General features: G+C 31.9%; 1 protein-coding gene across 1 annotated transcript; it reads right to left on the bottom strand.

The window, feature by feature from the left end:
* Positions 1-7,208: 7,208 nt before the first annotated feature.
* LOC108462025 (cation/H(+) antiporter 4-like) lies at positions 7,209-10,040 on the bottom strand. The gene is made up of 3 exons (XM_017762032.2): positions 9,602-10,040; positions 8,500-9,492; positions 7,209-8,414 (listed from the first exon to the last, which is right to left on the bottom strand). Exons 1-3 carry the CDS (start codon positions 9,860-9,862, stop codon positions 7,290-7,292), a joined length of 2,379 nt encoding a protein of 792 aa, XP_017617521.1. The 5' UTR covers positions 9,863-10,040; the 3' UTR covers positions 7,209-7,289.
* Positions 10,041-11,516: the final 1,476 nt, after the last annotated feature.

Raw genomic sequence — 11,516 nt, 5'->3', positions numbered from 1 at the left:
ACAGATTGATTCCCTGCATTTAGGGTGAGTAAAACTCAATTCGGTTTAAAAAATTGAAAAATATTTCGAATTAAACGAATAGAGTTATTTGAGTCAATTTGAATTTTTTTTTTAAATTTCAAGTTCAAATCAAGTTGAGTTTTCGAATTTGAATAACTTAAATATTTCAAATAAATTGAATATCAAATTACAATATTTTATATTTTTACCTCAAACTATCAAATATTTTTACTTTTCCCCCAAAGCTTTTACTCTTTTCCACTTCCCCCAAAACTTTTACTCTCCTCCTATTCTACCCCCATTTACCCCAAAATCATTCCCCCCTCCTGTAACAGCCTAATTTTCAGTGGTATCGGGAATAGAGACTTAAGATCACTAAATCCGACGGGTGAATTGAAAATTTAATAAATTAATACCTATGAGTCAAATGTGAATATAAAAGCATTTTTGAATTAGTGAATTTGGTGATTTAAAAGAATCAATTAGGTAAATTGGGTCGAGAATGAGGTATCGAGACCTCGACTTCATAAATCGAGCCATAAATATTTTTAGAAATATTTGTGGAGTGTTAGTAAGGTAGTAATAAAATTTAGTTAGAAAATTTTGACGTTCGGGTGGTTAATTAAATAAAAAGTACTAAATTGAAAAGGGTGTAAAAGTTGCTAAAAGGATTAAATAGCTCAATTGTCAAATGAGGAATGACCTAAAGTGCAAATAAGCCCAAAGCAGATATTTTGGGCGGCAATAGCTGAGAAAAATCAGGAAATGGGTGAAATAAGAGTAAAATTGGAAAATTGACAAAATTGGCTAAATAAAAATGGGACTAAATTGGAATATCTAGAATTCTCTTCATTTCTCTTCATATTCATCAGCTGAAAAATAGCCATGGAGGAGGGTTCAAGCTGGTTTTCATACTCTAGCTTCATGTAAGTTTAATTCTTGCTTTCTCCTTGACATTTTTATGTTTTTGGACTTTTACAATTGGGTCCAACTTACTATTTCATTAGTTTTTGATTCCATGTCTAATTTTTGAAGTTTTTATGGATGAGTGCTAGAAGTATATGATGATTTGGCATGGAATTAGAGCTTTAAATTGTTTATATTCTGATTTTATTAAAAGAATTGAATAGAAAGTGAATGTTTGGGACCTAATTGTAAAAGAGTTTGAATTTAGATTTTTATGTGGAAATTCTGAATTTCAATAGTTATTAAATAACTTATAGTGTCTAGAAAAAGTATTAATTGAGAAAATTATCTTAATTGAGGGGTTAATTGAGCAAGGACTGAATTGTATGAATTGTGAAATTTGGGGTAAAATGGAAATCAACATTTTGCACTAAAACTGTTTTGGGCAGCAGCAGTAGTTTAACTTTGAAAAATCACCAAAAATTGTATAAATCGAATTAGAGGATGAATAAAATATGAAATTAAATCTTATTGAGTCTAGTTTCTTATAAAAGAAATTATGTAAGCAATGGAATTGTAAATCATGAGATACAATAACTTTTGTGAGAAAAGGTCAGAATGATTTCGGGTTCCCCTGTTCTGAATTTGGAAAATCGTAAAAAAATTTGATAAAAATAATTAGAGGCTTAAATTTATATGTTTAGAATCCTGAATAAGTCTATTTTCAAGAGAAATAAACGAGGACATCATTATAATCTTGTACGAGAAGATAATTAATTTTTAGTGAAGAAGGGTCGGAACTGTCAGATAGCAGAACAAAGGAGACTTCAATGAATAAACTGTATTAATTGGCCCAACCAAAAATTATTAGATTTTTATGGTAAGAAGAAATATGAGTCTAGTTTCCGAGAAAATTTATGGATCTTAATTTGGAGTTCTGTATCTCAAGATAAAAATAATTTAGTGACTATGACACAGATGGACAACTTGAATATTTACATAAGTAGATAGTGAAAATTATGGATAATGTTACCTACAAGTGTGTTGTTTATACTAAGGATGTGGAAGGAGAGGAGAAGGAGGAAAATATACAAAAATATATGAATGACTCGTGTATAAATTGATCACATGCCCGATTATAATCGATAAGTGTTGGATTAGAAATGATATAATGTTTTATTTGGTATATTTATTATGAAATTATGATTATCGTTATAATACAAAAATTAAACTTGTAAGTTTATATGGCTAAATTTTAGTGATTATTTGTTAATTTTATGAATTTCATGATGTGTTATTTCATATGTATTGATAATAAAATCGTGAATAATGTAAAAGCATGAAAATTGAATAAATGATCAAATTGAGCATTTCAGTTCAATGACAAGATGAATTGAAGGAAAAGTCCATGGTTAGACCATGGCAACAAGTGATATGTAACACCCCTAACCCGAATCCGATCGCCGGATTAAGGCTAAGAGGTATTACCGAACTAAACATTTAATTATCTCATTCACATTGCAAATAAATATAAACAGAGATTGAGCTGAAATACATACTGATATTTAAGTTATACGCCATTTTCGTATGGCCAAAATATTTACAAATTCAAAACATCTATATCATCAGCCTAACCTATACATGCCATACCAAAAAGGTCGATAGTATGATGAACTGCTGACGATCCCCGAGTCGGTGGCCAAAATCAACAATCTATAAAATAGAGAAATAGGAACTGAGTAAGGCTTCGAGGCTTAGTAAGTTTTGAGCATTACAAACATTTAAAACTTATCATTTACTTCAAACATTAAGTATCACAAAACTCATATTCTAATTATAAATCACTTGGCTGAATATACTCAAGTATACTAATTATGAAGCCAATTAGCCGAATATATATATATATATATATATACACACAAAGAAAATCTTCAGCACATACTTCGCTCTACTATATGACTCATACAATTAATTTAAGTCACATACTTTCCTATAATGATAGACATTGACCGAATAGGTCATTCTTTTATTTGTAGATACAATAACCATCCACACATATATATTGTTCTTTGATACTAATAATTCACTTTAAAATCAATTCACATATGAGTACATAATACGTACCTGGCTAATTTAATGTATCTTACATAATCAATAGTAGTTTACCTCGAACATTCGAATTCATAATCTTACTCGAATCACCGGTGTTAAGCCTGCTAGGTTTAAAACCCGAGTTCAGTCACTAGCACAAAGCCTTTGGAACTTTAAGCCCGGATATATTTCCAGCACGTAACCTGCGAACCTTAAGTCCGGATTATAATTCCAGCATATAGCCTGCGGACCTTAAGTCCGGATATAATTCCAGCATATAGCCTGCGGACCTTAAGTCCAGATATATTTCCAAATATCATGCATATTTAGTCATACTTTAACACATCTCATTCTACTTATCACTTTAGTAGTCATTTGTTACATTCGGATCTAATACTCAATATGCACACCATCGTTTACATTTCGGCTCAAAATTCATACATAAATATCACATATCCATTTCACCATTCAAGCTTAAACCCAAGTGACCATTAGACTATAAGTCATATACATGAATTATTTATTTCACAACTTCATTCAAGGAAAAATCAAAAGATCACAATTCATATACTTATATAAAAACATCATCAATTATATATTAAAGGAGACTACTCAAAACTTACCTCGGATATATTTGAACAGTTGCGGATAGGCTACTCGATTGCTTTCTCCTTTCCCCTATCTGATTTAGATCCTCTTTGCTCTTGAGCTTAATTTAAACAAATGAATTTGTTTAATTACTTACTCAATTTTACTTCTTAGTAGTCATATTTGACAATCATATAAAACTCCAATACATATTATATTTTATAAAATATGCCATGACTTGATTTCATGCTTATTTAATCTATAACTAATTAGTATACACAAATGAAGATTCACATAACTTACCATGCTTTCTTATACATGAATTTAACTATATATATATATATATATCCGAATGTCTTTATAACACAAGGTACATACATAAGTCATATATATACCTATGTGACTGTCACAATTTAATCGTTTACTTATATTTATGCACAACCATGTATACACATGTATATATATTTATTGCATGCTTTAATATCATATATAACCCATTCGGCCCTAACTACTCAAACTTAGCCTTCATATTCAATTCCGTTTTATGACCAAGTGTAGCAAATTCATATAGGTGTCACCTATGCCAAATGATGACCGAACCATTCAATCATGTTTAAAGCTTATTCTATCTTGTTCATATTAAGGTCATAACTCACTTAAAAGAAATTCTAACCTTTCGTACTTTCATATCTAATGTTATAAGTAATGCCGAATGCTCAAACTTAACTAAACTAAAAATTTACCCTACCTCACCTTAATTAACCACTACCTATTCTTCAAAACATCGAATACAAGGTAATTAACACCTATACATTTATACCGAATTTGCTAGCACATATAGTCCTTGGCGAATGTTATTAACTCAAGCCACAAATGTTATTCCTTAAGTCATATTCAAAGACCACATTCGGCATCTCCCTATAAACACATACTAACCTCAACTTTCAAGTTAAAAACAACTAACAACTCATCATACCCAGCATTACTATCCATTCTAACGACATTAAAGTATCTACTAAGAGTTTCAAGCTCCTTGGCCGAATTTCAAACTTCCAAATATCCTAAATTCAAACCATGAAATAGGTAGAATTCAAACTAATCATCCTAATTATGCATAAATTTCTAAGAGTTGCATTGTAAATACCTCATTCAAGCAATCACCTAAGCCGAAATTCAAACAAGAATTTTTTCTTCTTCCTCTCTTCTAGCTACGGCAATGGAGGAGCAAAGATGAACCAACTTTGGTTTCTCCTCCCACTAACCATTATTCTATTATCTTTTATTCATTAATTCATTTAGTAAATAAAAATGTTAATAGAAAATATATATAATATATATTAAACAATATCATGGCCGGCCACTAACAAAGATGGATAATTTGGCATGCAAGTCCACCTTTTTGATAACATGCATTAATAGACCATTTTAAAATTAACCTATCACATTTCAAAAATGTCTCACATAAGTCCTATTTATTAAATTTCACACACAAATGAAAAAAATCAAAGCATGAAACTTTCACACATGCATTTACACATATAATAAGCATAGAATATAATGGTTAATTATTTTTATGACTCGATTTTGTGGTCCCGAAACCACTTTTCGACTAGGGTCAAATTAGGGCCATCACATGATAAGTGATAGCTTCGGCTACACTTATCTGATCAAGAAAAAGTGAAAGTGATAAGTGATAGCTTCGGCTACACTTATCTAATCAATGACAAATGACAAGTGAAAAGTGGTAGCTTCAGCTACCTGATCAGTGAAAAATGGTAGCTTCTGCTACCTGATCAGTGAAAAGTGGTAGTTTCAGCTACCTGATCAGTGAAAAGTGGTAGCTCCGGCTACCTGATCAGTGAAAAAATGGTAGCTCCGTCTACCTGATCAGTGAATAGTGGTAGCTTCGGCTACAAGTGACAAGTGACAAGTTATTTCCGTATAAGACCATATCTAGGATATGGCATCGGTGTGATATATGCTACTGTATAAGACCATATCTGGGATATGGCATCAGTGAGATATGTGATTTGTGTAAGACCATAGCTGGGCTATGGCATCGATATATGAATATGTGTAAGACCATAGCTGGGCTATGGCGTCATTATGTGAAGATGTGTAAGACCATAGTTGAACTATGGCATCGAGAAAACGAAGTACTCAATTCCGTAAGGCGTTTACTAATTTGACAAAGTTTGGTAAGTATTACATGGAATTATGTGATACAAGGAAGTATGAGTTGATAAGATACGAGTATAGAACTTGGTTGATAAATGAATTCATTTGTGATTATATAATTGTTCATCTTGAATGTACTGTCCATATGTATTGATAATTCAAATGCTTTAATGAATAAAATTCCGATATGGAATAAATTGAACACGAGACAAATAATTATGAAATTGAACTCGGAATTCATGAAAATGACGGTTGTTGATATATGGAGACATGAGACATTGATATATGAATATGGAAAATGTTTGATAAATGTGTTTATTCATAATTATAGAATTATATACCTCATGTGCACTATTTGCATAAAGATGATATTTCAAATACTTTGGTTATTTAAGCTTAAATATGAAATAGTCTGAAATCAAGATAAGTTGTTATGAAAATATATTTAGATTACAGAGATATGGCTGATATATGTTGTATGATTACATAACGTGAAATTGTGTATATATATGAGAAATTGAATGAGAATTAAGCCCATACACGTTTCTTGTTATTTATATGAAGTGTACGACTGACAAGGGTGATGAAGTTATAAACAGAGTGTTACACGAGTTGAAAACACAAGCGTGTGACTCTCCAAAGTGTGAAAATTTTCTAAGTGTTGCAAAAGTTTCATATGTTTACGGTTTGGTCCCGAACCACCCTGAATGTATGTTTTGGGCCCCGTAGGCCTAAATAAGGGACATTAAACATATGTATGAAATTTTTTACATGATTGATCATATTAAATTTGGTAATGCCTTGTACCCTATTTTAGGCTCGGAATACAGGTAGGGGGTGTTACACCTCCCTTTTTTTTTTTTGAATATTTTCTCTCCAAAATTTTACTCTTCTCATATACTTTCCCTTAAAATTTTACTCCAAAATCCTCAAAACCTTTTATTTTTTCCAAAACTTTTACTCTCTCACACTTTCCTTCTAAAACTTTTACTCCCCATTTACTCTACCCACTATTTATATTATTAAATTAAATTTCACATTTTTACTATTTATATTATTAAATTTTTAATCATATTTAATTTTATATTAAAATTGAATTATTAATGATGTTATAAAATATTCATGTTAAAATTTCATGTTGGTATCAATTTCACATTTTATCTTTAAAATAACTTTTATTAAAAATATATATTTTTACATTTAATATATTTTTTAATTTTATAATACATAGTGACAATTATCAAAACATAACCGAAGCAACTAACAAGAAAAGAAGCTAACCAGTATATAAATAAATTATGAGGTTATGAAAGTTAATAACAAATTTAATTACGGTTGGTAACTGTGGCTTTTTTTAAATTTAATTAGAATAAATATATTCGATTCGATTCAAATTATAACTCACTTAACTTGATACGAGAAAATTTCAAATCGAAATTTTAACTCGAAATTTCAAATCATAAAATATTAACTCGAAATTTTTTTATTCGATTTGATCGAACATTCACCCCTACTTGCATTGGGGCTTAAACAGTCCTTTGTTGTTGTTGTTGCACAATCAACAAAGAATAATTGCGAATAAAATCTGCGGATGAGAGTAGGTCTCCAATAATCCCAATCTCTTGAAATTCACACCATTCTTGTAAACCTGAGGTTTGAGGATCTTCAGTCTTGTATCGTCTCCCAACAATGATAAGTTGGTAGTCTTCCACAATGGATTGGAGAAAATTTGAAGTTTCCGGTCCATCATTTACATGTTCTTCAATGTATGTGAAGCATACGCTTTGTTTGACATCGTTCAACACCGCACTATCAAGCATTCGATCATTCTCGGTTAAGATGATGCCTAAGCTATTCGCGGCTTTAAGATGGATTACGGTGAGGCGGACACTTTTGTCCTGGGAAATGCGTTTAGCTAACGCTAAAGCCTCCCTATCATCTTGACCCCCCAGGAAAATCACAGCAATGTTGTAGAATGAGGAGTTATCTGATGATAATGGATCTCTAATACCTGAGACTTTTAGATGCCGGCGTCCTTCAACAAGGATCCCTACCGAGCAAGGCGCCTTTTCAAGGATATCGAAGTTCAGGGTTCTTACAGTTTGATCTTCTGATTCAATGCACCCGTCAATGTACCACCTCCGATGAAATGGAAGTAGTATAAAGGATGTGAGGCGGTCCATGGCGAGGTTGCATATATCCTCGTACATCAAATTTGGTGGAGAGACTGCTGTGAAAACGTTCACTGATACAGCTCCCCAATTGTCCCGTTCAAATTGTTCGAAAGCGACCACGACATTCTCGGAGTATGATTTGCTGGACAATGTTTTCTTCTGCTTATCATGAGTAATGAAAAGTGGTGTGGCTTGTCCACTGAGCTTGATAAGGTGAAGGACATCCAAAGCAATGGAGCTTTCTCTAGTTGGACAGGAGGCATTCAATTGGTTGATAATAGAATTGACATTACCCGGCACGTGAACGCAAACGATCAATCGAAGCTCCTGGTTGAGCCTAGAGTTCATGATTGTCCTTTTCTGGAAGCATAAATACTTCCTAGATGGATCGTAAAGCCTTTTCACGAGTATTGGCACGATGCTTGCAACCAAAATGATCACAATAGTCATGTGAGCAAATATATCTTCTGATATAACCTGAATTTGTTTAAGGGAATCAAACAAGAAAGTATTAGACAAATATAGATAAATGAAGACCAGAAACAATATAAGAATTACTTACTCTGTTGTCATTCATGATGCTGTAAGAACCCATCTCAACAATGCCTTTGGATATCATTATAAATGCAAGAGCCAAAGAATCCCTTGTGGGCATCTTGCATAATAAGGGCACTAGTAGAGAGACCCCAAATTTAATAATAAGAGCTACCATAGCTCCAAGGACTTGGTGATATGCAAATAAGTTTGAGTTCTTAAAGTAAGACAGATCAAACCTCAGGCCACAAGTTGTAGCAAATATAGGCAAAAACAATCCTGAAATAACGGGGTCTAACTTTTCGACTAAAGCAGATCCCAAAGGGGGTCCATCTGGGACCGCCAAACCAAAAATAAATGGACCATATAGAAAATATATACGAAATAGGTCAGTGAACCTAGGTGACATCATGAATGCCAAAATGACAAGATAAAAGCATATATCTTTGATTTGGCCAGCCTCAGGCGTGCGTTTCACCATCCATTTCATCACTGGTCGCAACACAAACACCACGATTACAATAAAGAGCATAGCTAGTCCAAAATCAATTAGAGACTGTTTTCTTCCTTTTTCAAATCCTGTTTTCACCCATAGGCTAAACACGGTAAGAAATAGTGTCAGCATGTCACCTATAAGTGCTGCTGATAATCCAAGCCTGCCGAGTTCCGAGTTCAAGATTTTCAGGTCACTGAGAAGGCAATGTATGACTGGGAATGAAGTTCCAGAATATGTTACTGCGAGAAAGAAACTTTTGTTTGAAAACTCATTGCCTTCTTCGTGAAGCAACTTAATTGTTGTCATACAAGATACCAGAGGTACCACCACCGTGAGCAAACCAATACATATGGCCTTCTTTCCAGATTTCAGTGTTAAGCTAAGGTCCATTTTCACCCCACTTAAAAACAAAAAGAACACAAAACCAAAGGCTCCCACTGTCCCCAGAACTGCAACACTCTCCTCTGATATGTTAACCAAAGAATGTTGATCACTGAAAACCATAGGACTAAGTAATATCCCTGCCTGCATTAAGAAAAATATTGTCAAAGACAATCCTGGATTTCCTCAAAATGAAAAAAAGAAAAAAAAGAAAAAAGTAATGTTATCATTTTGAGGGCATGCATGCACTTACAAGAAGCTGGGAGATGAACAATGGAAATCCCAATTTTTTTAGCAGACTATGAATTATTTGAGTGAGAACAAAAATGACAACCATCTGGAAATGAAGCCTGGGCCCAGAATAGTCCATCAACTTTTCATGCTTATCTTTTTGAACTAGCAATGCAGCCAACCCTGGAGAGATGACGTTAGGAGGAAATTTAAGGCAAATCTCTTCTGATCTTTTCGTTCCCTCCATCCCTGTGGTGTAGGAGCTTGAATTACCATTCGCCATGGTTGTCCTGTAGAGTGTTACAAGCTACAAAGATATTGACGGGAATCCGCAAAGGATTGTGTTATTAGTGTTGGTGATTGAATGAAGACAACAAGTCATAATTATTTATAACTTCAGGTTTCTTCAAAAACAGCATCAAGCTTCTTACTCTTTTGCTTTTTTTTTTTTTTTTCAATTTTAGTATTCTTGGTCTCAAAAACCAGAACCAATTCTTATTGTTTCAAACTTCCTATCAGTTAGAACCATAGATCTTCATTATCGTAATTCCGAATACTTTGTTCCAACAATGGTAATAAACGAAAACAAAGTAACAAGTTAAAGCTAACACTAACTTATACAAGTTACTAATCTTAAAACAATGAAATAATAAGTTACTATTCCATTATTAGATATAAATAAAAACAGAACCTCATACATATAATTCTTGATGATATTATATCATTTTATAATTGCAAATAATCTTAAAATTTTCCGTTGTTTTTTAAATATAGGCAGATTATAGCTAATAGTTTCTAATAAGCAATTACTATTTGGGAGCATGCGTCTCCAAAGGTATACTCGACGAAGTAACCAAATTTTGCCTATATATGAATACAGAACGTAAATTAATTATGGAAAATTCTTAAATTGGTTTTACGCTATCTATCATCTATTTTATTTATAGAAGTGTGAACTTTAAATGTATTTAAAATTATGTTTAAATTAAAAAGCGTAAGACATTTAATAATTTTTATCATTAGAGATACAGTTCTAGGATTTTAAGACTTAAGGTTGGGTAGATTAATATTTAGCATTTAGAGTTAGAGTATTAGAATTAAGAATTATAGTGAGAGTTAATTTGGAGTTAATTGGTTGATTTGAGTATGTTATATATTATAATATGGTACATTTATAATGTGTGAAAAAATTATAATTAGGCATATATGTTAATTTTAAAAAAATTAGAGTTTTACTTTGGGTTATTTATTTTGTGGGATACTTCACTATTTTGTAATAACTCATTATTTAGTGGTGTCCGGAATAGTGGTTTTGGGGTTACAAATTCAACAAGTGAGTCCATAAATATTATTATTTAATACTTTCGAGTCAAATATAGCAATATATTGAATTTTGATTTGAGTATTTTTGCTAAGTGAACGAATAGTTAGGTACAAGTAGTTTGTCCGTAAAGTTAGGTATTTTTGGAAAATAAGGTATCGGGACCTCGTTTCTGTAAACTAAGGGTATAAATATTTTTATTACATATTTATGGAGTGACTATATAGGTATTGAAGGTTGGTCCAAAAATTTTAACGTTTAGATAGTTAATTAAGTTAAAAGGACTATATCATAAAAGTTACAAAAGTTAATCGTTATGAGTTATTAATGCTTAATTGCTATAACATCATGATTGGAAGGCCTTATGTGGTAAATTGGCCATAATTAATTCGTGTGGACTGTTAATGGGTAGAAAATTTTATAATTATACAATTAAAGTGTTTTAATTTAAAAGATATTGTTATTGAATAAATAGAGGTGGAGAGAATAAAGAACAAATAAAATATGAAAGCAATAGAGAATGTACTTTATTGATCAAAAGGATGGTTACCGTGCTTCATCAGAGTATCTATTTATAGGCATAAGAAATATAAAAAAAGTAGAGATCTAATTCTAA

Source organism: Gossypium arboreum, chromosome 13 (genome assembly GCF_025698485.1).
Source record: "Gossypium arboreum isolate Shixiya-1 chromosome 13, ASM2569848v2, whole genome shotgun sequence".
NCBI lineage: Eukaryota > Viridiplantae > Streptophyta > Magnoliopsida > Malvales > Malvaceae > Gossypium > Gossypium arboreum.
This window is presented reverse-complemented; position numbering and strand designations above follow the sequence as displayed.

What these genes read in the sequence shown, in the direction of transcription:
- LOC108462025 (XM_017762032.2), bottom strand. Translation starts at nt 9,862, where the DNA reads ATGGCGAATGGTAATTCAAGCTCCTACACCACAGGGATGGAGGGAACG. An exon ending in TGTTCATCTCCCAGCTTCTT is followed by an intron (nt 9,493 to 9,601) that starts GTAAGTGCATGC and finishes TTCTTAATGCAG; the next exon opens with GCAGGGATATTACTTAGTCC. An exon ending in GCATCATGAATGACAACAGA is followed by an intron (nt 8,415 to 8,499) that starts GTAAGTAATTCT and finishes AAACAAATTCAG; the next exon opens with GTTATATCAGAAGATATATT.